The sequence below is a fragment of the Panthera leo genome, chromosome E1, assembly GCF_018350215.1.
Source record: "Panthera leo isolate Ple1 chromosome E1, P.leo_Ple1_pat1.1, whole genome shotgun sequence".
Classification (NCBI taxonomy): Eukaryota; Metazoa; Chordata; class Mammalia; order Carnivora; family Felidae; genus Panthera; species Panthera leo.
Window position 1 is genome coordinate 13,519,777 of NC_056692.1, and position 27,257 is coordinate 13,547,033.

General features: G+C 41.5%; 2 protein-coding genes and 1 long non-coding RNA gene across 15 annotated transcripts in view; 2 read left to right on the forward strand and 1 right to left on the reverse strand.

Annotated features, from left to right (window-relative positions):
• Positions 1–27,257, reverse strand: part of LOC122206469 (olfactory receptor 1L4-like) — a 47,804-nt gene that overhangs the window by 14,951 nt on the left and 5,596 nt on the right. The window contains exons 1-5 of one of the 10 annotated variants that reach the window (XM_042915676.1): positions 18,002–18,070; positions 17,439–17,565; positions 15,918–16,002; positions 13,431–13,583; positions 9,492–10,668 (exon numbers count right to left, since the gene is read on the reverse strand). In XM_042915676.1, coding sequence (XP_042771610.1) covers positions 9,625–10,668; positions 13,431–13,532 — 1,146 coding nt within the window. In that variant the 5' untranslated portion in view covers positions 13,533–13,583; positions 15,918–16,002; positions 17,439–17,565; positions 18,002–18,070 and the 3' untranslated portion in view covers positions 9,492–9,624. Of the gene's footprint in view, positions 1–5,176; positions 5,244–9,491; positions 10,669–11,264; positions 11,738–12,350; positions 13,236–13,430; positions 13,584–13,926; positions 13,988–15,917; positions 16,003–17,438; positions 17,566–18,001; positions 18,071–27,257 lie in introns of those variants that run through there. The other 9 variants (XM_042915677.1, XM_042915675.1, XR_006196465.1 and 6 more) reach the window with 9 other exon arrangements.
• LOC122206472 (olfactory receptor-like protein DTMT) lies at positions 3,257–4,219 on the forward strand. The gene has a single exon (XM_042915683.1). The coding sequence runs from the start codon at positions 3,263–3,265 to the stop codon at positions 4,217–4,219; it is 957 nt and encodes a 318-aa protein (XP_042771617.1). The 5' UTR covers positions 3,257–3,262.
• Positions 10,104–27,257, forward strand: part of LOC122206473 — a 28,029-nt gene continuing 10,875 nt past the window's right edge. For 2 of the 4 annotated variants that reach the window (XR_006196473.1, XR_006196472.1), the window contains exons 1-3: positions 10,104–10,374; positions 15,854–16,034; positions 18,019–18,082. This is a non-coding gene — a long non-coding RNA (uncharacterized LOC122206473). The other 2 variants (XR_006196474.1, XR_006196471.1) reach the window with 2 other exon arrangements.

Consider the following 27,257-nt stretch of genomic DNA (forward strand, 5'->3'; position numbering starts at 1 on the left):
CTTGAGAGTTTGAAAAATCCAAAAAGCTTCCTGGCCCAATGATTTTTTTTAATTGCAATATAAATTACATGTAGTGCACAAATCTCTGTGTACAGCTCGCTGAATTTTACACCCATGTAACCACTGCACTGATCTAGATACAGAACATTTCTATTATCCCAGAAGTTTTCCTATGCCCTCTCCTAGTTAGTACCCATGCATGTCCAGAGGTAACCACTATTCTTATTTCTATCATCATAGATTAGATTTGCTAGCTCATGAACTTCGTATGAATGGAATCAACCCACATTTTTTTGAGTCTGGATTTTTTAATTCAACGTAATGTTTTTGATATTTATCCATTCTGTTGTTTGAATCATTATAGTTCATTCTTTTTCATTGCTATATAGTACACCATTAAAATGAATATGCCACAGTTTTTTTTATCTATTCTCCTGGACACTGGGTTTCTCAGTTTTAGCTCTTATGACTTGAGCTTCTTTGGAAAATTCTATTAAACATGCTTTTGAGGACATTTGTTTTCATTTATTTGGGATATTTCGGGAATGAATTTTCTGGACTATAGGGTGAGTGAATGTTAACCTTTAAGAACTGCAAACAGTTTGCTAAGTGGTTTTACTATTTTATATCCTTATCTGGGATATATGAGAATATTAATCACTAAAATTTGATATTGTCAATTTTTTCATTTTAGCCATTCTAGTGGGTGTACAGTACTATCTTATGATCTTAATTTGAATAATAATGTTGGGCATCTTTTTATATGCTTATTGTTGGCTTAAAGTAATTTATTATAGATACTTATTTTTTTCAGTTTGTTTCATATTTGTTGGTCTTTGATTTTTTCGACTTCTTGACTGTTTATTTTAATGGTCTCTTCAGATATCATGTATATTTATTATTGAGCCAATTTTTCAATTTGTTTTTGTTTAGCAAATGTCTCATCCAGATTTTCACATTTATTTCAGACATTTTAGGAAAACTTAAAAATTTGTCTCTGTAACTGTATCCTTTTTTTTATTCCTAATCTTCTATACTTATTTTTTAATTGGCCAGTTTTGTCTATTGTGTTGACCTTTTGGAAACAAAGCTCTCAAATTATTTTATCATTTTACTGCTTTTATGTTTTCCATTTTGCTAATATACGCTTTTAAGTTTATAAATTTCTTAATCCTTTTTATTTGAATTTTTGCCATTCTTTTTTCTATCCTTTTCAGCTTAATACTTTATTTTTTCCTAGCTTATTAGTAAAAATGAGGCATAGATTTTTCTTTTTCCACGATGACTCTGTGTGTAGTATGTTCCTTCTCAATAGAGCAGTGTTACTTTGTTCTTTGATGTAAAAATCATTTAGTAGAGGCTTAATATCCGAGTATATCACATGTTTGTTATTAATTTGTCATTTTACTGTACTACCTTCAAATAATGTGGTCTCTACAACTTCTCTTTTTGGACCATAAGTTCTACAAGAATTTGTGGTACTTTATCGTCCTTCATGCAGTTGCTAGAATCAACAAATGTGGTGATACCATCAACTACCATCAAATCTACAAGTAGAAAACTTGATCTCACAGTGATCAAGGTAGACACAGTCCTGGCCCTCACGGTGGGTCGGCTCTGGAGGCTACATCCTGTTAAGCAGCCCTGGTGATATTTGAGCTCATAACTCCTTATTTAGAAGACCGGGGCTCTAATTGCCTGGCTAGGGGGGGAAAAATGAATGCCAGCCCATTGGCTTTGAGGGATCCACAGAGACAAGAGGGAAAGCCCGCATTGGTCACCTCTCATTTCTTGGGTAAATATTGGTCATATACTTGTTTTTTCCTCTCCGAAGTTAATTATTATTTAAAACTTTTTAATGTTTATTTATTTTTGAGAGAGAGAGAGACAGCAGAGTGAGGTAGGGGGTGGGGGCAGAGAGAGAGGGAGATGCAGAATCCAAGCTGTCAGCACAGAGCCCAACGCGGGGCTTGAACTCGTGAACTGCGAGATCATGACCTGAGCCAAAGTCAGATGTCCAATGAGCTGGGCCACCCAGGTATCCCTGAAGTTAACCATTTCATTTAAATCATCAGATCTATTGGCAAAAAATTACATACGGTACTTTTTTAAAGTTCTCTCTCCTCTGAATCAGTGATTATATCTGACCTTCCTGCCTTCCTGGTGGCATTGCCAGGTCTGCCATCTCTGTTCTTGTGACCCACTGGTCATTCTCCCACCCTTCCTCTGCCTGCACCCCCCACCCCCAGCTCAAGGAGATCTCTTTCTGGTTTGCTGGGAGGAAGCTTCACTTCACCTCCCAATTCTAGTCCAGACATTTTTTTTCTTTACCGGTAAATTCTGGCTTCACTCTGGAGCTCAGGCTTTTGGAAATAAAAGCCAGGAAAACTTGTGAACCATTTCTGCTTTCCTGCCACATCTGTATCCTGAGGCAAGGAGCATAGAGCTAACTATCTATTGAATGGGAAGAAGTGAAAGTGAAGAGCGAGGAAACAAAACCTTCTAAGAGTAATATGTCAAAAATTATTCTATCCATGTTTTTTGAGGTATTCACAAATTGAGAGAGTTCAAGGACCCTTTAATTTCCCACTCCTTGAACTGGTTGATTTGCACCACAAGTTTTGTGGTTCCCGGTGCTTTTGTGCACCTCTACCACAGAGAGGACCTGACCCTCTTGCTGTGTCCTCTGACCAAGAGAAAATGGTTGTATTTATGGATATTCTGAAGCTGACTGTAGGCATCTCTCTTTAATTATCAGATGTGTGAATAAAAAACATTTCCTCCCCCATAATGCTTTACTCTCAGAACTCATTCTGTCTGTGCTGCCGTCTGTAGGACTTTGTCTCAGTAATACCTGCTAACCTGCAAAGTGTAACCAGTTCTGGAAGCACTCCCCACTAAAAGTCAAGCTCCAAAGTTAGACTGTTGGCTGCAGTCCCAGATCTGTTGCTCAACAGGTGTGGGACCTTGGACAAGTTACCTACTGAGTATAAATATCAACTTTTTAAATGTAAAAACTGAAGAAAATAGTACCTATCTCATAGGGCTGCTGTGAAGAATGAATGAGTTAATACATATTATACTTTCATCCTAGTGGAAGAAGTACTGAACTTAACCCTTATGACTTGTGGGTATTTAATTAAAAAAATTAAGATTTCTTTTTGAAAATTCTGAAGTGTGTATATATGTGTGTATATACACATACGTATTCACGCTGTCATGCAAATTATTTTTAATTTTACAAAGGTAGGACAAAATCAACATGAAAATGGGAAACCAAAGTGTCATCTCAGAGTTCCTCCTCCTGGGTCTGCCTATTGAGCCAGGGCTGCGGGACCAGTTCTATGCCCTGTTCCTGCTCATGTATGTTACCACCGTCGTGGGGAACCTGCTCATCATCATCCTCATTCTCCTGGACTCCCGCCTCCACACGCCCATGTATTTGTTTCTCAGTAACTTGTCCTTCTCTGACCTCTGCTTCTCCTCTGTCACAATGCCCAAACTGCTGCAGAACATGCAGAGCCAGGTCCCGTCCGTCCCCTATGCCGGCTGCCTGGCCCAGATGTACTTCTTCTTGCTTTTTGCAGACTTGGAGAGCTTCCTCCTGGTGGCCATGGCCTATGACCGCTATGTGGCCATTTGCTTTCCCCTGCACTACACCACCATCATGAGCCCCAAGCTCTGTCTCTCCCTGGTGGTGCTGTCCTGGGTGCTAACCACTTTTATCTCTTTATTGCACACGCTACTCATGGCTCGGCTGTCCTTCTGTGCTGATAATGTGATTCCTCACTTTTTCTGTGACATGTCAGCTCTGCTAAAGTTGGCCTGCTCTGACATTCAAATAAATGAAATGGTGATATTTATTTTGGGAGGGCTTGTCATTATTGTTCCATTCCTGTTGATCTTTTTATCCTATGCACGGATTGTGTCCTCCATCCTCAGGGTCCCTTCTGCCGGGGGCATCCGCAAGGCCTTCTCCACCTGTGGCTCCCACCTCTCCGTGGTGTCTCTCTTCTACGGGACAATCATTGGCCTCTACTTGTGCCCTTCAGACAACAATTCTACTGTTAAGGAGACTGTCATGGCCGTGATGTACACTGTGGTCACCCCTATGCTGAATCCCTTCATCTACAGCCTGAGGAATCGGGACATAAAGGGAGCCTTAGGAAGAGTATTTTCCAAATGGACGATTCAGCTTTCTCTGGGACAGGGACTCTAAAGACTAATGTATGTTTTCAAACAGTAGGCATAATATTGACAATGAGTAGTATTCCGTAAAGTCTAGTAAGCACCAAGCTAATGCAGCCCAGGGGGTTTTCTCATTGTCACTAGGGGTGGGTCCATCTCACATCCTGGGTTTACCACAGAATCTGGGGGGTGATGTAGCACAAGGACTGACATGTAGTGGACACTTGGCAATTATTATTCAAATTTGAATAAATATCACTCTAACGCTAGTGTTTACTGCACTCAGAGAAAGTACAGTAGTTCCTAATTCTCTAATAAATAAATCCAAATTTCTCAGCCCCTTCAGTGCTTTGCTTCTGCCAAACATGTTTATTTCATGAAGAATGTCTTCCAGTTTATTATGTACTGCTTTTGTAATTTTTTACTCTCCAAGGATCATCATTTATTCCATTGCTTACCTATTTATTTAGTTTTTAATCTTCATTTCAGGTGTTGGTTGATTCACCACTTTAATGATCATACCCGAAATTGTTTTTTCCTTTGATTTATCAATCACTTGTCAGTTAATGACAGACTGCTTCTTTTGATAATATCTATATTTTGGATGAAAATTTCTCTTTTGAATTAAAATCATATTATATGGAATGAGCCATATGATTCTCTTATGAATTGTTTAATTTATAGACAGTAAAATGGTGGCCCATACATAGCCTAAAGTAGCACAAATAGTGACAGAGGGTTAGAATCTATTTATGACCCCCAGGTAGATTTTTTTCCTCTGAAATATTACACTGAAATTATGTGATGCTTTCTTTGTTTACTTCTTTTCAAGTATATTTTCAGTGTCTTGAAGACAGGTGCTCTCTTATCTCTTCAATGACTACTTCAGTGCCTTGTACTTGCTAGATGGACAATAATAACTGATTTGATTTGAATACATTTTCATATGTTTCTTGAAATTAAAGTGTGCCTTAAAAAAAAATCTCACCTTTTAAAAGAAGTCTTCCTAATAATGCCAACTTTGACTTCCTTTCTTCTTCAAAAATTTTTATTGACTACAAAAAGAATACATTCTCACTGGAAAATTATCCAAACAACAAAGAAATAAATAATAAACTGTAATGGAAGGTTCCCCCAAATTCTGCCCTCCCCCATAAAAGCAGTTAGAAGTTGGGGAATATTCTATGTACATAGATAATTTCTGTGTAGACTAACATTACATATAATAGCATTAAATTATACACACCATTTTCTCAGGTTGTTATATAAAATATATTTTGAATTCATCATTTCATATAAAGACATATAATGATCTTAGAATCTATACAGTGCTTGTTGAATGGATGTATTTACTATAATTTATTTAAATAATCTTCTTGGTAAACACTTGGGTTGTTTTCAGTTTTTTATGATTTTGAAAAATACTTCAATTTTATTTCCTCATCCATACGTTTCCTTGTGGACTTATGCTGTGTTTCTAAGGACACATTCTTAGAAATGGGTGTACTAGATCAAAGGATATGAACAGGTTATAAGTGGGTAGAAGTTGTCAAATTGCCTCCCAGGAATTCTGCTAAGGTAAATTCCTTCCAAAAGTGAATGAAAGTGGCTGGTTCTTTACATGTTCCCAACTCTGGATTTTTTGTTCTCAAAATATTCATCAAAATATGATATTTTACTATTTTTAAATTGAATCTTTGTATGTATCAGTGAGCTCAAACATCTCTTTATATTGATTAGTTACTTTTCCTTGTGCATGTCCTTAGCCTTGAGTCGATTTTCTTTTTTCTTATGATCACATGATCTATCTTGTAGGCAACATTTCCCTCAGTCTGTTATTCATCTTTTGAACTTGGTAGTGATGTGTTTTTCCCTTACTAAGATCATAAACTTCAAAGTAGACAAATAAGTTGATTTTTACTTCATGATTTTTTTCTTCCACATGCTTGGAAATGGCTTTTCTATCCCCAAATTATTATTATTATCTCATTCTTTTTTCTAGCTCTTGTACAGTGTTAGTTTCCACATCTCTATGCTTGATCCACCCAAAATTTTGTTTAAGGCCAACTGTCCTTTTTCTTTTTTCCCCTTCCTCAGCAAGTGAGTTGTCTCCACCTTCACAGGTATAAAAAAAACTACCTTTACAATGTCTTAAGTGCTCACATATACTTCCTGGGCTTATATTATTATTATTATTATTATTATTATTAATTTCTGGACTTATTATATTGAGGCCATACTATGTATAACGGTACATTTTAAGTACCTTGTGTGACAAGCCCTCTTCTATATTCTTCTCTTCCAATACTTTCCTGACACATTTATCCTTTCAGATATACTTTAGATCTATTTTATTAAGTTACAATTTAAAAAATCTGTTGGGAAATTAACTTGAGTTGCACTGAATTATTACATTGATTTGTGAATTAGAGTTGGCTATTTGTACAGTTGTCTTACAAACTATAAATAATGAATACCTTTCTATTTATTCCAGGTTTTCATTTCTTAGTTGAATTTTGTAGGTGTCTTAACCTAGTATATTATTACATATTACTTTCTACATTTAGTCCTAGGTATTTTACATTGAAAAAAAAATGTTGGATGGGGTCACTATTATGTTTTTAGACAAGTAAGTTTTTTGTACATAAAAGAGTTACTGATTGTTTTGTATATCATTTTAAAAATACTACACCTTACTAAATTCTCTTATTGTTTTCTAATAAGGATTTCAGTTACCTGTCTTGGGTACTGAAGATACACAAAGTTAACATCAGGATTGGTAAGTATACATATTTCTTTCAAATACTTAGTTCTGTTATTTCTTTTTTCTAATGTATAAAGAAGATGTGTGTGTGTGTATGTGTGTGTGTGTGTGTGTGTGTGTATACATGTATGTATGTATATATACCATGGAATACTACTTGGCAATCAAAAAAGAATGAAATCTTGCCATTTGCAACAACATGTATGGAACTAGAGTGTATTATGCTAAGTGAAATAAGTCAGTCAGAGAAAGACAAATATATGATTTTACTCATATGTGGAATTTAAGAAACACAACAGATGAACATAGGGGAAGGGAAGGAAAACTAAGATAAAAACAGAGAGGGAGGCAAACCATAAGAGACTCTTAAATACAGAGAACAAGCTGAGGGTTGCTGGAGGGGAAGTTGGTGGGGGGATGGGCTAAATGGGTGATGGGCATTAAGGAGGGCACTAGTTGGGATGAGCACTGGGTGTTGTACGAAAGTGATGAATCACCGGGTTCTACTCCTGAAACCAATACTACACAGTATGTTAACTAACTTGAATTTAAATAAATAAATTTTAAAAGAAGGGGGAAAAAAAGAATAATGTGAAATAATAGTGATTCTAAGGAGATCCCAGATATTAGTGTGAGGCCCTGCTCTTTGTCCTTCAATAACCAAATGGGGGTATAGTAAAATCTTCAAATAGTTTTGGATATTGGAGGCCACAGTGAACTTTCCCTCCTTGTCTGGTGGTACTCTGGGAGAAGCCACTTTGCAGAAAAGCCCACCACTACACGGCCATATCATGACAGCTCTGGTCTACGGAAGAGTGTCTGAAATCCCACACAACATGCGCATGCACATAAACATAAATTTTTGCAACCATGTTGGGCCATGAAGATCTGAAAAGTTCTTACGTACCCTGTTGGAGCCCTGCTGGAGTTGAGAGCTAGTGTGTCTCCAGAGGCTATCAGGATAATGAGTAAGGGGACCGTGTAGCGGCAGCTAAAGTCAGAGCCCAGAACCAGATGGAAGACGTCACTGCGTCTAACAGAATCAGTCAGCAGAAACAGTAAGCCCTAAGAAGGGCATCAACTCCCTTCTCAAAAGAAAAGACATGTATTATCCATGCTGAGTGTAGTCGAGGTCCAGCAACAGTGGACCTTAGCAGAGACACCCCTACCGAAGTCGAGAGGATACACAAGCCTCAAGAATCTGGAAAAGGTTTAACAAAATCAACACAGAGAAACCAGGAGTAAGGAATTCATCAGTATGAAAGTAAAAGCTTGATGGAGTTGAAAACCAAGAAGCAAAAGAATGATAATAACTAAATGTTGGTTCTTTGGTAATATGAATAATAACAGATAAAATGGCATGTAAAATAAGGCAACAAAATAGAAAAGATACAAATAAGGAACTCTGGGAGTGAAAAAGAAGCAAAATTAACAGTTAAAGAGGCAATCTTAAAATCACAAGAATACTACTGAAATAAAATAAATTGAAAATACAGGCACAGTTATATTTTAGGAACTTATATATTACTAAAATATGCTCAATATTATGAAAAGAGTCAACTACAAATTATTGAAGTAGATAAACTGCTTAGTCTTACAGCTTTGGGAAGCCCGCTTGGTTTCTCTAGGCCTGTTTCCTCTCTTGTGCAATGAGAATAATATCTTCCTCCTGGAATCTTGTGATATTTAAGGCAGACATACATGTAGAGTACTTAGGACAGCGTCTGGCACATAAGTCCTCACTAAATGTTATCTTTTATTATTTTTATGACAAGGATATCATTACATCATTGTAATAGTGAAACATTGGGAAAGTATAACCATCAATAAGAGAATGGTTAAACTCTGGAATATCACAGTATAGGGTTCTATACCATGAAGTTAAAAGTGAAAAAGTTCCATCTATTGTGATAAGAAAAGATCTCCTAGACTATTGTTGCATGACAAGGGAAATTACGGAATAATATGTAGAGAGTGAGAAGATCTATGTGTCAAAAGCAGGGAGAGGAAGGCAAGGGAGGTATTGAACTGGTAACTGGGATGGGGGTGGAGGTTGGATTGAGTGATAGTCAAGGAGAACTGTATCTTCATCTGTATTTTTGAACTCCTGCCATGAAAATGATGGACATATTGTCTAGGGAATAGAACTTAAAAATAATTTTTTGAATACTTAAAATAAAAACTAGGTCTTTCCTGAAGTTTCCAGAAAAGGAGTCTGAAAAGAATGTGGTCTACACTGCAGTGCCCTCTCCCCCCACCCCACCCCCTGCCAAAAAAAACCTCCTTAAAAACTCTTGCATCTGCACTGCTTCTCGGCTTTCCTCTCCATCCACTAAACTGCTGCCATATCACACTCTTCCCCCTTTCTCTACAGAAGCTACAAGGCTCTTTCCTTGGTCCCCTGCTTGTTCCCTTTCATTTTTCCAAAATTTACAAGTAGCTTCTATTTCAAACATTCAGTCAAGGCAGAAATGAATTTAGCTTATTGCTATGTACCCATCTCTGTAAAATAAACACATTGTCACCTTTGTTTCGGGTCTAATTTTTAATTTAACCAGAAATAAGATGCTACAGGACCAATATTGCTAGTGCTTTGGGAAGCTAGAAAAAGAGGGGCATGTTCTTTTGTAATCTTTCTTATCATTGAAATGCCAGTGAACCAGGACGTTCCCTCACACCTCTTGGGGTGCAGCCCTCCATCTGAGCCCCCTTTTCAGGGCGCCCTTGACCTCCTTGTTGCGAAGGCTGTAGATGAAAGGGTTCAAGGTCGGTGTGAGCACAGCATAGACCACGCTGGCCAGGCGGTCATAGAGGGCTGAGTAGGCGGAGGACGGCCGGAAATAGACGGAGAGGACAGAGCCGAAGAAAAGCGACACCACCACCAGGTGGGCCCCGCAGGTGGCGAAGGCGCGGCGCCGGCCCCCGGCCGCCCGTACTCCCAGCACCGCGACGAGGATGCGCGTGTAGGACAGCGACACGAGGAGCAGCGGGGTGAGCACCACGGCCAGGCCCTCAGAGAAGATGGCAGCCTCCGCGGTCGCCGTGTCCGAGGTCGCCAAGCTCAGCATCACCGTCATGTCACAGAAGAAGTGGCGCACAGGGGCGGGGCACGGGTAGGAAAGCGCCGAGATGAGCAGCGTGTGCAGCAGCGAGTGCAGGTGGGCCACCGCCCAGGACATGGTCACCAGCGCCGCGCAGCGCCCGGGCGTCATGACCGCGCAGTAGTGCAGGGGGCGGCAGATGGCCACCGCGCGGTCGTAGGACATGGCTGCCAGCAGGTAGCTCTCGGTGATGCCCAGAGCCACGAAGAAGTACATCTGGGAAAAGCATCCCTGGAAGGACACGGCCTGGCGCGGGTGGAGCAAGCCGGCCAGCAGTCTGGGGACCGTGACAGTGGTAAAGCAGACGTCCACGAGGCTCAGGTGACCCAGGAAATAGTACATGGGGGAGCGGAGGGCCCCATCCGACCTCACCACCACCACCATGGCCAGGTTGCCCAGGGCATTGAGCAGGTAGACGCCGAGGAAGAGCAGGAAGAGCAGCGGGTGGATGTCTGTTCCATCCACCAGGCCGAGGAGGAGGAATTCTGGGGCCGTCGTGAGGTTGGCCAGGGCCATGGAGCGGCCAGAGAGGCGGGGGCGCTGAGGGGGCAGATGAGGAGCAGGCCTAAGTTCTGGCACCTTTCGGTAGGCTTCTGCATGTGCGGGTTCCGTATCCTATTTTTAAATTTACGCTTGCTAAAAAGGCTTGGAAACCACACTGCCCACCCAGTAATCCTCATTTCATGAAGAAACTCAGTATCTGAATCTCAGTAGGGTGTCCTAAGGTAGCGGGTAGTTTCAAGCTTGGAGTAGAACAGACCTGAGTTTGAGATCTGGCTCTACAACTCAGGTGCTATGACCGCTCTAAACCTCCATTTCTTCTTCTTTCATTGAAGAAAATACTAATAGCTACCCATGGAGTTGTTGTGAAGATAAAGTGGGTAATAAGTGTAAAATACTTAGCGCAGCACCCAGCACCCAAAACTCTTGCCTATCTACCCACCTCCCTGCCACCCGTCTATTTATCTACCATCATTTGCATAGTCAAACAAGCAGTTGAGGCAGAATTGGGACCCAGGCCATCCGAACACCAGTTGAAGTTTCTTCATAAAACCCCTTATGGCATTTGCCATTTGTTTATTCACCACGTATTATGTGCTAACTCAGGAATCATTAAACTTTTCTGTCAAGGATCATAGAGTATTTTAGGCCTGTGGACCATAGGGTCTCTTACAAGTATTCAGCTCTGCCACTGAAGTGTGAAAACAGCCATTGATAGTATGTAAATGAACGGCCTTGGCTTTGTTCCAATAAAACTTTATTATAAACAGGCAGAAGGGCAGATTTGGCCCGTAAGACATAGTTGGCTGACTCCTGTGCTGGGGCCTGTGGGGAACAGGGTGAAGCTTAGCTTTTGCCCACAGTTTGACCTAGAGCAGCTTGCAGTGTTTCCTCCTTTACTAATTTTATGAACCACGTGGGAGTAAATTATTCTACTGGAGGAGTTTGGCAAGAATATAAAGAAGAGATGGGATTTGAACTGGGTCTTAGAGAATGAATACAGTTTTATCCAGCAGACGTGCTATGGTGTCGGAGGGGGAGGCATCCAGACAGGGGGAAGAGATTGTGTGGGATTGTTGGCAGAGGGCGCATGGAATGAAGAAGGTAACATCCACTGTGATACTGGGGCAAGTCTTGTCTTTGCTTCAAAGTTTCTCAGTAAACCAAGTGATTTCAATTATCTCTGAAACAAAGCACTCATTTTGTCACCCACTCAATCTCTTCCTTAAAACACATTTTTTTCCCACTGATGCAAAGTTTCTGTAAATGTTCTATTCCTAGCCTAGCCTATCCCTGCTTTGTCAGGAAAGAGGGCCAGGCTTTGGTGAGATCCCAGAGAGTGGACCGAGTCAGTTCTTAGCTCAGATGCCCCTTGCAAGAAGGAGCTGTGCTTATTCCCTGTCTTGCCAAGTGATCTATACACAAAACTCACTCAATCGGTATTTGTTGAATGAAGCTTTTTAAAGAGCAATGAGAGAAAAAAGAGGCAAGGGAAGGTGGAAGAGAGGAGATGATGTGCAAACTGCAGTGTCTGCTCTTGTCGCGTTTCAGGAGAAGTCCCAGATGTAGCCTATTTTTTCATTTTTCTGCTTTTCTATCACTGTCACTCATTGGCTATCACAGGGAGTCATCTGTTTATGCCAACTCCATCCCTATCCCCAGAACAGAGCTGAAGTGTTGAACAGCCAGGACCTTGATACCTCTCCGATTCGTCCTCTTTTGAGGTACAGGATTCTCCCCTGCAGAGCCCCTGACCTTCCCCCCCCCCCCACCACCACCACCTCCAGGTGGGCAGTGCATGATATAGAGGAAAAGCCACTGGCTTTGCAGTCAGAGCCACCTGGGTTTTAATCCTGATTGACTTTGTAAACATAGACTCATATTCGTTCCATCTCTACTCTTCTCATCTATAGAATGGAAATACTGATTCCTCTCTGCGTGGTTGATGCCATGATTAAATGGCTAATGTATATATAAGCATGTAGCAGGGAATGGTTGCTTAGTAGATGTTGGTTCCCTTTCCCTCAGCTTCTGATGCCTTCTCCCTGTTCCCCGAGGCTACTAGAGGCAATCCAGTCCACTGCTGGAAGCCTGTAGTTATTTAAAGATGTTTTTCTTAATCTCAGCTGAAACCTGCTTCCCTGTAACTTCTACAAGTGGTCGCAGTTTGGGCCACTGAAGGTTAAACACCTAATCTCCCTTCTCTGCAGCTTTTCACACAGTGTTAAAAAAAAGTCTATGAGGTGTTCTTCTCTCCAATCCAAACACACCTGGTGCCTTAGATTCTTTCCTAGAGGACCTAATTTCCAGGTCCTTTTCCATTACGGTCAACCTCTGTTTTGCCAATGTGTTTTTTAGCTGGAATTGGACTCAGTGGTCTTTCTGGGGTTGGGTTGTGTGGGGTTCTCTGGGAGCAGTGTAACAGCTCAGCTGTCCACTTCACACCTATCTGTTGAGCGCCTGCTTTGGATCAGGCTTTATGTTGGTCTCTAGGATTATAAAGGCAGGTCAGCTACGGTCCTTGACCTCCAGCCATGCACAACAATAAGCATTACACTAACTGTACGAACAAAGTAGTAGGAGTAATTTCCTGTGCTTGTCTGATTCGGGGAAGATTCCAAAGAAGAGGTGAAGTTTGAACTGGGGTTGGAAGAATCAGTAGGAGCTCACCAGATAGAGACCTGGAAGTGGGAAGGGCGTTTCAGGCAGGCAGAGAGAATGTGAAGGCAGAGAAAGGTATTTGGGGGTGGGGGGTGGGGGGAAGAGCTGACACATGGCTTTGTCCTCCCTACCCCTGTGAGGCACAGTGGAGTGGGGTGGGGTGGAAGATAGAACCCAAGGCAGGGAGACAGCAGAGGAATGTTGGGTTCTCTCACCTGAAGGGCAGCATGCCAGGCCTCAACACTGTCTGCACCGTTTGTGGGCTGGTCTCCCTCCTGGCCAGAGGTCCCCGATCTTGAGGACAGATGCATTCTCATCCATCTTCACCCAGAGACTTCAGCGTGTTTCCTGTGGGCTAGGACAGCAGCCTTAAAGAGAGAGAAAGCCAGGACTAAAAGGGGCCTGGAGATTCTTGAGCCATGCTCTCTCTACTCAGTTTACTGCCCTGCTGGTCTCCCATTGCCCATCGGGTACAGTGCAAATGGCTCAGCCTGGCAGCCAGAACTTCTCAACTTGGTTCTCCGGTGGTCTCAGCTCCAACCGCTTCCACATGCTTCCCTGTCCCCCCACCCTAGCCAGGCTGGCCTCCTCACCATCTCTTGTTCACACGTTTCTCACAAGCTTTTCCTGTACACTGCTCCTTACCTGAAATGCTCTTCCTACCCTTTCCCAATACCCAGCTCTGGCTCTACCCCCTCCAGGAAGCCCCACCTTCTTTCCTGACTCCTCCAGCCCTCGCTTGAATGCCTCTCTCCTCTCCGTCTTGTAACCCTCCTTTGGAACTTAGCCCTTATTTGCTGGTGTTGTGACTTCTGCTGTAATGCTCATCTTCTCCACAAGATGATGGACTTTCTGAGGGCAAATATTTACTCATCTGTTCCTATCTGGCCTCAGACCTGGCACAGAGCTTTGTCTTTTTTTTTTTTTTTTTAATCTTTTAAAGAGAGAGACACACAGAATGTGAGGATGGGGAGGAACAGAGGGAGGAACACAGAATCGGAAGCAGGCTCCAATCTCTGAGCTGTCAGCACAGAGCCCGACGTGGGGCTCAAACTGACAAGCCATGAGATCATGACCTGAGACAAAGTCGGACACTTAACTGACTGAGCCACCCAGGCGCCCCATCACACAGGGCTTTGTCTTAACTCTCCTGGCAGTCAGGGAAGGCTCCACAGAGGAGGCGGCATTTGAACAGGGCCAGCTTGAAGGACAAGACATTCACTGGACAGACAAGAGCAGAAAGGAGTTCTAGAAAGAGGGAATAGCATGTACAATGGAAATTACAAGAGAAACCTCAGAGATGTTACTTAACCTCTTTGAGGCATATATATTCACTTAGCAAATAGTAGGTACTTTAAAAATGTCAATTTCCTCCCCATCTCCCCCAGCCTCGAAACACTTTTGGTGATGGGAGGTAAACTGACTGAATTTATGTTGGCTCCCCTGGAAATCCAGGCACAGAACTGGTTTCCCTGGATGCTGAGCTGCAGGTTTTGACTCCGAACCCCTTCCTAAGGCCCAGGCATGGCAGATGTCTCTTTGAAATGGATAGGAGTGACTTATTTAAGGTCACAAAATGAGGCAGAGAATCTTAGGATCTAGAATCAGAAACCCCGTCCCCCAGGCAGCTTACAGAAAAGGTCACCTTTGCAGCAAACACTCAGATGCCCCAAGACATAGAAGTACACAGGGATACGAGCCTGCACAAAGATGCAGACATATCCTGATAAATCGAGTCACACGGACATGCCAGAGACACGCTCATACCCACCAGGACAGCAATAGACACACATGGGCACACATGGACACCCACTAACAGTCACTTACACAGAGGTGTAGACGCATACACAGATCCATCCAAAGACATACCTGCCATATACACACAAAGACCCAGACCCAGACCCCTACACTCAAAAATGCGAGAGACGTAGAGACCTCCATGGATTCTTCCAGCCACACAGGAGTCAACACACAAATGCCAACAGCTTCCTCCTTCCTCTCACTCTTGCTGAAAGTCTCCATTTGCCTTATCAGATGGGGACACAGGCAGTGGAAAAAAGGGGAAACCGTCGCTGGCCCCCCAGCACTCCCAGTCCTGGGAATGTCTATCCAACTCCTTGACTTTGGTCCCTTGCTGGTCAGCTCAGATTCTTCTCCTGAATAGCCTTCTCTTCAACCAGTTTGAGCCAAAGATGAGGCCTTTCTATTCCAAGGGCTTCCTTCTATCCTCTCCTTTCCTCTGCCAACTTCTCATTCATTTCTCTTTAATAATTTATATAGCAATCTTGCCTGTTGTATCTACTCTATGCCGGGCAGGTAGTTGAGCACCAGGCAGGGAGGGCATTCAGAGCTTTATGAACAAGACACGATCAAAGAGTTCATCTTCTTATCTTGGCATCAGCAATTGGCAACGATTTTAACATATCACCTAACCCAACAGCCATGACACAAATGGGAAACAAGGCCCAGAGAACACGGTCTGAAGTCATTCAGCAATTTGGGGATAGAGCCGGGAACTGAATCCAGGAGTCTGAACTACGTATGGTTTTGTGTACTTCCTCATCCTTCCGTCACGCATTGGCAGGTACTTCTCGTTTATCTCTCTCCCTCCCCTTCTCTCTTTCTCCCCCTGATTTAGCCCTTGCCTTTCTGCCATTGCTTATTCTGCTCTGTGCCAGCAAGTCTCCTGCCTGACCACTTACCTGTGAGTACAGATGGGCTCTGCCCTCCACACCACACACCCAGAGGCTGATCTGCTACCAGCAGGGGGAGTTAAGGCAGGCACGCCTGGGGAAGAAGATTGACCTCAACAGCCAAAGGTGAGAGGGGTGGCATGTTGGCTGGGAGCACAGAGGGTCACTCACTAATTAATTAACCAGGAAACTTCATAAAGGATGGGCTTTGCACCCCCCGGCCCCACGAGGAGCCCTCAGCCAGCATGACTTCTCTCCTACCCTTCTAGAGAGAATGAGTAGGAGAGGGGGAACAAAGGAGTCTGGGAATCCAGAATTGGGAGAGACACCCCTCTGTGGTGACCACCTGTGCTCAGAGGATGCTATCACTCCTCTGCCTCCTTCTAAGAAAGTGCTAATGGCCTGAGAAGGACGGGGCTTGTTGACAATCACAGAGCAAGGGACCCTGGTCTATTCTATCTGGCTGTACTCACGCTGTGCCGCAACTGTCACCCCTCAAAGCTGTGACCTCACTGTGATTCCTCTGTTAGGGAAGAGCCCTTTCTCTGACCTCCCTGTGAGGAAAGCAGTAAGGTGGAGCTGGGGACTTAGATGCCCAGTCTCCCAGCCTGGGCTCCCAGAGCCCTACTCTGAGCCCACCTCGCCCCAGAGTTCCCACCTGACCTAGAAGTGGAGGGAGGGAGGAGGGGCTGGAGCTGCCGGCAGATTCACCCCAGGACAGCAGGCTCGGGAGATGTCTGTGGAGCTGTGCTTGATGGACTTCAGGAGTGCTGCCCTCTGTCACCCCACAGCCCCGGTCCGAGATGCCAGGAGCTCAGCCCTGCCCAGCTGGAGCCAGGGCAAGAGGACTTCTGCTCCTTGTTCCAAAGCCTTTTGACTGTCCTGTCCTCATTGGCCCGACACAGCAGCCTTCCTGCATCTGCGGGGCGACCTAATTCCCAGGCTGATTAATTTCTTCTGACGCATTAAATGTGTGGAACTAACTGGTAGCCACATCCCAGGGGATAACCTCTCCAACTCGACTATTCACTCAGTTTGAAAACATTGTTCAGCGTCCATGGGGTGCTGGCCCCATTGCGCTCTGAGGAGTGTCAGAGAAGTCTTGGAATGAGTGAGGCGTTCAAGTCCTGACCAGCTGTGGGAGTCTGGGCAAGTGTCTTCCCCACTCTGGGCCTCGGTTTCCCCATCAGTAAATGGAGAAGGGTGAACTGACAGAGTCTGAGGATCCCTTCATGTTAGAGAATGGAACATATGGATGGGCCCTGGATAGTTAACATTCAGGTCTGGGGAGGGAGGCTTGGGCACAGGCAGTACAATGCTGGGCAGTGTGTGCCCGTGGGGCTCAGAGTAGAAGTTGTGCCAATGGCTTGGGTGTTCAGAGAGTATACCTGGGAGAAAGTGGGATTTAAATGGAGCAGAAGAATGGGAGGATATGGGTGTGTGGGAGGGCAGTGTGGGAAAACCCAGGGATCTAGGGAGCATGGTACATGCAGAGGGGCCCCGGGAAATACAATGGAAGGGAAAGGCTACCTGTACAAGTTTCCAATAGGGGAGAAGGTCCATGCACCCATGTCCCAGGGTCTCCGGCATGATCCTGCCCTTCTTGCTGTGAGACCTTGAGGAAGTTAGTCAAATTTTCTGTACTTCAGTATCTCACCTTTAAAATGGGAAAATAATAGAAACTACTTGAGGGTGCCTGGGTGGCTCAGTTGGTTAAGACTTTGACTTTTGATTTTAGCTTAGGTCATGATCTCACGGTTGTGAGATCGAGCCCCATGTCAGGCCCAGTGCTGGTGTAGAGCCTGCTTGGGATTCTCTCTCTCCCTCTTCCTCTGCACCTCCTCGACTCGCGCTCCCTCCCTCCCAACCTCCCTCTCTCTCTCAAATAATAATAATAGTAATAATAATAATAATAATAATAATAATAATAATAGAACCTATTTTATAGGGATGCTACAAGGAACACAAAGCCTTTGGAACAGTGCCCAGCACACAGCAACCACAGGCTACATGTTGGCTGTGACAGTTATTACCCCTTGGCCATTCTTACTATGTGCTAAGTGTCTTAGGGTTTGTTCTTGCACCCTCCTGACCTGGATTTTCTTTTAAGGAAGGCACCTTGAATTTTTCCATTTTGCTGATACACATGAAATGACTGTTGCTCACTAAAAAAGGTACTGTCTTCATGTTCCTAGTAGCTGTTTCAAATAGATCCTGGGATAATGACTAATGTCCTAAGAATAGCATGTTGTTACAGCATGTGATAATATGTTGTTCTATTCACTGTGCTCCTATTGTTTAACAATTGTTTAACATTCCATACTGCACAATGGAAACATGGCTGCCAAGGAAAAATGGCAACAACTAAATCAAAGGGATTCTTCAGAGACTTGCTGGCTCTAAATTCCTATGGCATGATTTTCTTTTCTTTTTTCCAAAAAGTTTTTATTGTGGTAAAATACATATAAAATTTACCATGTTAACCATTTTTTAAAGGTTTATTTATTTACTTAGAGAGAGAGAGAGAGAGAGAGAGAGAGAGAGAGAGCCTGAGCAGGGGAAGAGCAGAGAGAGAGGGAGACAGAGAATTCTAAGCAGGTTCCACATTGTCAGCACAGAGCCTGACTCAGGGCTCAAAACTCACAAAACTGTGAGACTATGACCTGAGCCAAAAACAAGAGTTGGACACTTAACCAACTGAGCCACCCAGGCTTCCCCATCTTAATCATTTTTAATTACTTTTAAGAATCCAAGTATAATTAACACAGTATTAGTTTCAGGTGTACAATGTAACGATTCAATAATTTTCTACATTTCTCAGTACTCGTCAAGATAAGTGTACTCAATCTTATTTTCTCCTTTTCACCCATCCCTCCACTCACCTCCCCTCTGGCAACCACCAGTTTGTCCTCTGTATTTAATAGTCTGTTTTTTTGCTTATCTCTTTTTTCTTTGTTCATTTATTTTGTTTCTTAAGTTCCACATATGAGGGGTGCCTGGGTGGCTCCGTTGGTTGAGTGTCCAACTCTTGATTTCAGCTCAGGTCACGGTCATGAGATTGAGCCCCACATCAGGCTCTGTGCTGGGTGTGGAGCCTGCTTGGGATTCTCTCTCTCCCTCTTCCTCTGCTTCTCTCTCTCTCTCAGAGACAAAAAATTCTACATCTGAAGGAAACCATATGGTATTTGTCTTTCTCTGACTTATTTCACTTAGTTTTATACCCTCTAGGTCCATCCATGTTGTTGCAAATGGCAAGATTTTGTTCTTTTTTATGGCTAGTAATATTCTATTGTACATATATAACACATCTTACTTTTCCATTCATCTACTGATGGATACTTGGGTTGTTTCCTGTTGTAAATAATGCTGCAATAAACAGAGGGGTTCACAGCAAAGGAAATTATCAACAAAACAAGAGACAACCTAGTGAATGGGAGAAGGTATTTGCAAATAATATGTCTAATAAGGGGTTCATCCAAAATATATAAAGAACTTATAGAGCTCAACACCAAAAATAAAAACAAACAAAACACAACCAAAACCCACAATAACCCAAAACAAATAATCCACTTAAAAAATGGGCAGGGAACCCGAATGAACATTTTTCCAAAGAGGACATACAGATAGGCAACATACACATGCAAAGATGCTCAAGATCACCAATCATCAGAGAAATGCAAGTTAAAATCACAGTGAGATATCAACTTTACACAGTCAGAATGGCTAATAGAAAAAGCATAAGAAACAATTAAGTGTCAGTGAAGATGTGGAGAAAAAGGAACGCTTGAGCCCTGTTGGTGAGAATGCAACGTGGTGCAGCTACTGTGGAAAATAGTATGGAAGTTCCTCAAAAGGTTAAAAATAGAACTATCATATATCTAGTAATCCCACTCCTGGGTATTTTCCCCAAAGAAAATCAAAACACTGGTTCAAAAGGATATATGCACTCCTATGTTTACCGCATCTTAACTGTGTTCACGTGTATGGTTCAGTGCTATTAAGTGCCACTTTTCTTTTCAAATTTATTTTTTCTTAAAAATAAAAAATGTTCTTGTTCATTCTCCTCCTCACCTTTAAATTTTCTTTATTTGATTTTTCCCCTACTCTAAGGGTAACATTTACCTGTTATAAAAAATTAAAAAATATAGAGATGTATAAAGAAAAAACTAATCTCTCCCGACCTCTTCCCATATCCCACCGCTATGAGGTAGTCAGTTTTGACAGTCAGGTTCCATGCTGTTGTCTCAGCTCATACAAACCCATATCCATCCATCCATCCATCCATCCATCCATCCATCATCCACCATCTATCCATCCACACACATAAATACAAATAAAGTTTTTTTAATGTGTTTTTTTAGTACAAAGAGAATATAAGTATAAAGGAAATATGTAGAGATATTGGCAAAGGATTTTATCTTCTAGCGAAGCAAGTATTTTCGTTGTATTTGTCCCTCCAACACATACACAAGGCTGAGCATTTTTTCCTTTTCAACCACAGACCTTAAGTTAAAAAAATAAACCACATGATATTCATGTTAATAACTACACATCCCATAAAATGAACATGCCACAAGTTATTTAATTATCATCCTAACTTTGAACAAATTATTAAGGAAGGTATGTCAACTCAGGCCTTTTTTCCTCCTTGCTGCTTTCCTAAGACCCCACAGAGAAAGTCCAAGGTCAAAGAGGTGAACATTTCTCTAACTCCTGATAAATGTAGGGAAGGAATTCATCAAGCAAGCCTTTTTACTAACTACACAGCCACCAGCAGTGGTGAATGTGCTTTCTCTATTTCATAATAGTGAAATACTATTATGATTTTTAGTGTTAACTTTTTTATTCTTCATTTTTGTCTCTGGGGAAGATAGAACCTGTTCACTTCCTTTGACTGTTGAGTGCATTTCTCTACAATCACATGAGGTATAGCTGTGCTCACCTACGTTTACCTGCCTTGTTCCAGCCCAATATAGGCAACTCCAAGTCGGGGTTTTGTTCTGACTTGGCCCTTGCACCTGACAAGCACTAAGCTGTAAAATGAGGCATTTGAAGTTTGTACTTTTTCTTCAGTGTAAACCACTGAAAACAAGTTTTCTTTTTATATTAGCATAGTTATAATTCTCTGACAAATGAATAAATATAGGGTAAATATCATCAGGTTTCACATCGGTTTGAACTGACTTGTGGAGGAATTTCCAAAGATACACTGTGCCAAGTGAACGCAAAAAGGCGTATAGGTTACATTTGAAAATGTATTATAATATTCACGTTATTATGATTTAATAACGTAATTTTGTGTTTAAACATTCATGTAATACTTATATTATGTATTGTGGCTTAATAATATAATATTTATTTTATATTTAAATATATGTAAATTAACATGTAAATTAAATATATGTAAATTGATATGTAGATATATGTAAAATACCAAGTTTTTATACTTCAAGTTTTATACTTCACCAAAGTGAAGTCTAAAAATTTGCATAATTGTGATACTCATATTTTTTCTAAAGTAGAGTGAGAAGTTATACTGTGCAATTATTAGCATTGTTATTATTTTTTAAAGAGAATTATCACATTACTTTGTGTTAATTCTTATTTAGGGGAATATAAAGATGCTAAAATTATAAATTATCTTTATGAAGGATTAAAGGCCTATTTTGACTTATTGTGGTTTTTTTTTAGTTAAATCCTAGTTAGCTAACATACAGTACAACATTGGTTTCAGAAGTGGAATTCAGTGATTCATCACTTACATACAACACCCAGTGCTCATCCCAATACGTGCCCTCCTTAATACCCTTCACCTGTCTAGCCTGTTTCCCACCCACCTCCCTCCATCAATTTAATTGTATTTCGAAAGAGTGTAAATCCTGAGTCTAGAGGAGGGACCTCAGATGCCAGGTCAACTTTCCACACAACTGGACACTTGATTGCCATTTTAGAAATATGTGAAAGTCAGCATCTCCAGGAGTCTTGGACTCTGCTTGTTGAATTTCCACTGTGGATTCTTTTAAGTACCTTCCTGTTCTGAAGAGTTTATGTACAGCTGGAAATGTTATAGGGCGAGAATTTATACTGAGTAAGTTCTTATGTTCGAATATACTTTATCTTATTTTATGTTAAAAATAAAATTAGGAGTGTTGGCTTGGTATTTTAATATTGTTAAATTAAGAACACATTTAGTTTGTTATGAATAAACGTAAAGAGTTTCTTAAGATACTGTAGTATGCATTATGGCTCTGGCCATGAGAATGCTAGAATTTGTAAACGTGGGCCAAATATTTTGCGTGAATATTGCACTGTCTTCTTAAAAATTTTTAACACTTATTTACTGTTGAGAGATAGAGATAGAGCACGAGCAGGGGAGGGGTAGAGAGAGAGGAGGACACAAAATCTGAAGCAGGCTGCAGTCTCTGAGCTGTCAGCACAGAGCCTGACATGGGGCCCAAACTCACAAACCGCAAGATCGTGACCTGAGGCAAAGTCGGACACTTAACTGAGCCACCCAGGCGCCCCACACTCTCTTCTTAAGGCAATCTTTATATCTTCTAGCCCAGAAGATTCCAAATAAGTCCAACATTTTAGACTATGTATACCTGCTTCCTGAACTGCTGCTTAAATGAAGAGTCCCCTGTAATCATAGAGTAAGGAACCTGTATTAGTATCTCTGAAAGTCATAGCACAAAGCATACTATTAGGGGTAGAAAACGCGGAATATAGAAATCAAAGTTTCTTGGAGAACAGATCAAAGAAATACTATCAAGTGGTCAGAAATCATGAGGGTCTTCCTCATGGAAACAAGGAAATAAAGGTATGTTTTAAGAACTCATACCACTTAGAAACTTAAAATTGTAAAGAGCTGGAAATATGTGAACTGGCATAAAATGGATGTCATGTTTCCGAACAATGTCAGGTCCTCATAAGCAGGCACAGGACAGGGGCTCCCCTGCATGCCATTTTATTTAGCATTGGAAGAAAAAGTGCATGTTTGAAATCACCAACACCACAGGCGTAAAGTGGGGAGAAAACATGCTGCTTCAGAAAGAACATACGGAACACAGTGAAATTGTAACCCAAAGGAGCTGACAAGATGTGACAGACGTGAAGAACTAGATCTCAATGTAGATGACTTAAGTAGGTAAGTACAATGAGAAAGTTCACTACGTGATTAAAGACACCCCGAGACAAAGAAGTTGGGCTAAATTCTGTCTCTGGCAATCGTCTGGGAAACCAAGCCAATCTGACGGGATAGATCATGTATTCACTCGTTCATTCATTCATTCATTCAACCAACAAATGTTTATTGAGCTACCTTGTGCTAGGAACAAGGGTATGGGTGTTGGAGATACAGCAGGAAAAAGACCAAAATCTCTTCTCCCAGAGAGCTTACATTATTATCACCATGAGAATTTATTTCTTTTTGAAGAAGAAAAAGTAGAGGGATATCATCAATATATTAGACACAGGCTGAGCTGATGGATCTCTCCGTGAACTTTGAAGTAAGTTTGCCCTTTGAGAGTTAAATAAGTAAAATCCGCACACAAATTATGTAATCAGCCACATGCTTAAGTATATCAAGAGATTAGTTGTAAAACTGTCTTTGAAGAATTTTGGAAACCTTCCAACCAAATTAAGGTGACCTGGGGGGAATCTTAGGGAGGTAGGATTGTACGGGGCTTTAAGTTCGTAAGTGAAAGCTAATTGGTTGTGGTAAACCCTGTTTGGAGAAACAGAACAGAAAGGAGTAGGTCGACCAGGCAAATCCAGGGGAAAACTGGGTCTTCCAAGAGCAGTGCTAGCAGTGCCTTTGGAAGCATTGACTGGAAGAGAGGATAATAACTTGTCAGGCTTGGCACGACCCTTTCCTTCACCAAGTTCTCCTTATAGTAAGCAGAGGGCTCCAATGAAACAGTACAATCTGACTGTGTTCATCAAGCAACACTCTGATATAGCTTGTCTAGAGGCAGAGGATCTAGTGCCAGCAGAATCTCTCTTCTACCTTTAAGTTCTGTTTATCAGGCATGGGGAATGGGGTTCTTCTGGTTTCTATCTGTCCCTACCTGAAGCTTGGTTAGTGGGATCTGCCCTTGACACAGGTTTCTGAGGCTACAGGGTTGAGAACTGAACCAAATGTGCCTTCTGAAGTACTCTTGGCCAGTCGATTTTCCCCAGGTATGTCAATTTTTGTTTTATTGCCATTCTTCTCTGCAACAGTTTGGCCAAAGCATCCAAGTGTTTCCTACTCAGTGAATCAGGGAAAGAGAAGAAACTATAGCAGAATACGTTCAGGTTAGAAAGAAGGGAGAAGTTTCTGGTACAGGACTGTGTCTACATTCCTGGCAGTGTCAACACAGAGCTTTGCAGGGAGATGATGCTCAGTAAATAAACTCATTTGTTGACCTTATCAGAGGAGGCATAACCGGTAAGAAGTTGCTATGGTTGAGGTCAAAGACGTTACCGCCTGTGTTCTCTTCTAGGATTTTAATTGTTTCATGCCTCACATTTAGGTCTTTAATCCATTTTGAATTTATTTTTGTGTACAGTGTAAGAAAGGGGTCCAGTTTCGTTCTCCTGCATGTGGCTGTCAAGTTTTCCTGACACCATTTGTTGAGGAGACTGCTTTTTTCCCATTGGATATTCTTTCCTGCGTTTTTGAAGTATAGTCGAAATGGGTTCATTTCTTGGTTTTCTGTCCTTCTCCCTTTGAAATGTGTGTCTATTCTTGTTCCCGTACCATATTGTTTTGATTACTACAGCTTTGTAATATGACTTGAAGTCAGGAATTGAGATGCCTCCAGCTTTGCTTTCCTTTTTCAAGGTTGCTTTGGCTATTCGAGGTCTTTTGTGTTTCCATACGAAGTTTGGGATTGTTCTAGCTCTGTGAAAAATGCTGTTGGTATTTTGTTAGGGATTGCATTAAATGCGTAGATTTCTTTTGGTAGTATGGGCATTTTAACAATATTTGTTCTTCTACTCCGTGAGCATGGAATGTCTTTCTATTTCTTTGTGTCTTCTTCAGCTTCTTGCATCAGTGTTTCATAGTTTTCAGAGTACAGGTCTTTCACCTCTTTGGTTAGGTTTATTCCTAGGGATCTTATGGTTTTTGGTGCAATTGTAAATGGGATTGATTTCTTAATTTCTTTTTCTGCTGCTTCATTATTTGTGTATAGAAATGCAACAGATTTCTGTACATTGATTTTGTATCCTGTGACTTTACTGAATTTGTGTATCAGTTCTAGCAATTTTTTGGGAAAATCTTTTGGGTTTTCTATATGGAGTATCAAGTTATCTGGAAATAGTGAAAGTTTGACTTCTTCCTTGCCAATTGGGTGCCTTTTATTTCTTTTTGTTGTCTGGTTGCTGTGGCTAGGACTTCAGTACTATGTTAACTTTTTTATGTTTATTTTTGAGAGAGAGAGAGAGAGAGGGAGACAGAGGCAGAGGCAGAGGCAGAGCATGAGCAGGGAAGGGGAAGGAGAGGGAGACACAGAACTGGCAGTAGACTCCAGGCTCTGAGCTGTCAGCACAGAGCCCAATGCGGGGCTGAAACTCACAAACTGTGAGATCATGACCTGATCCAAATTCAGAGGCTTAACTCACGGAGTCACCCAGGCCCCTCCAGTACTACGTTAAATAGCAATGGTGAGAGTGGATCTTCCTGTATTGTTCCTGACCTTAGGGAAAAAGCTCTGTTTTCCCCCATTTAGGATGATATTTGCTGTGGGTTTTTTGTATATGACCTTTATTAAACTTACTTCATTGGAGGTTTTTGTAATGAATGGATGTTGTGCCTTGTCAAATGCCTTTTTTGTACCTACTGAAATGATAATACTGCTCTCTTATTAATGTGGTGTATCATGTTGATTGATTTGTGAATATTGAACCACCTTTGAAACCTAGGAATAAATCCCACTTGATCGTGATGAATGGTTCTTTTAATGTACTGTTGGATTGGGTTTGCTAGTATTTCATTGAGAACTTTTGCATCCATGTTCATCAAGGATATTGGCTTGTAGTTCTCTTTTTTAAGTGAGACTTTAGTGAGACTCATAGAATGAATTTGAAAGATTTCCTTCCTCTTCTATTTTTTGGAATAGTTTTAGGAGAGTAGCTGTTAATTCTTCCTTACATGTTTGGTAGAATTCACCTGTGAAGCCATCTGGCCCTGGACTTTTGTTTGTTGGGGTATTTTTGTTACTGATTCAATTTCTTTGCTGGTCATCAGTCTGTTCAAGTTTTCTATTTCTTTCTGTTACAGTTTTGACATTTTATTTGTTTCTAGGAATGTATCCATTTCTTGAAGTTGTCCAATTTGTTGGACTTCATCAAAATAAAACGCTTCTGCACAGAAAAGGAAACAATCAACAAAACTAAAATGAACCTACAGAATGGGAGAAGATATTTGCAAATGATATATCTGATAAAGGGTTAGTATCCAAAATATATCAAGAACTTATCCAAAAACACATAATCCAATTTAAAAATGGCAGAAGACCTGGGTAGCTCAGTAAGTTGAGTGTCTGAGTTTTGATTTTGGCTCAGATCATGATCTCATGGTCGTGAGTTTGAGCCTCATGTCAGGTTCTGTGCCGGGCATGGAGCCTGCTTAAGATTCTCTCTCTCTCTCTCTCTCTCTCTCTCTCTCAAACCTCCCGTCTCTCTCCCTCTGCCCTTCCCCTGCTCAAGTTCTCTCTATCTCTTTCTCTCTCTCTCTGTCTCAAAAAAAATAAAAAATAAAATAAATAAATAAATAAATAGAAAATGGAAGAACACATGAACAGACATCGCTCCAAAGAAAACATACAGATAGCCAACAGCCAACATACAGAACAGATGTTCATCATCACCTACCATCAGGGAAATACAAATCAAAACTACACTGAGATATTACCTCACACCTGTGAGAATGGCTAAAATCAATACAAGAAACAATAGGTGTTGGCGAGGATGTGGAGAAACAGGAACACTCTTGCAGTGTTGGTGGGAATGCAAACTGGTGCAGCTGCTCTGGAAAACAGTATGGAGGTTCATCAAAAAGTTAAAAATAGAACTATCCTATGATCTCGCCACTACTAGATATTTACCCAAAGAATACAAAAATACTAACTTAAAGGGATACATGCACCCAGATGTTTATAGCAGCATTGTCTACAGTAGCTAAATTATGGAAAGAGCCTGTCCATCAGCCATTGAATGTCCATCCGCCGTCGAATGGATAAAGAAGAAGTGGTATATGTGTACAATGGAATATTACCCAGCCATCAAGAAAATTGAAACCTTGCCATTTGCAATGACATGGGTGGAGCTAGGAGTATTATTCTAAGCAAAATAAGTCAGTCA

Excerpts from the sequence above, each read along its gene's own strand:
- LOC122206472 (XM_042915683.1), top strand. The coding sequence starts at position 3,263 with ATGAAAATGGGAAACCAAAGTGTCATCTCAGAGTTCCTCCTCCTGGGT.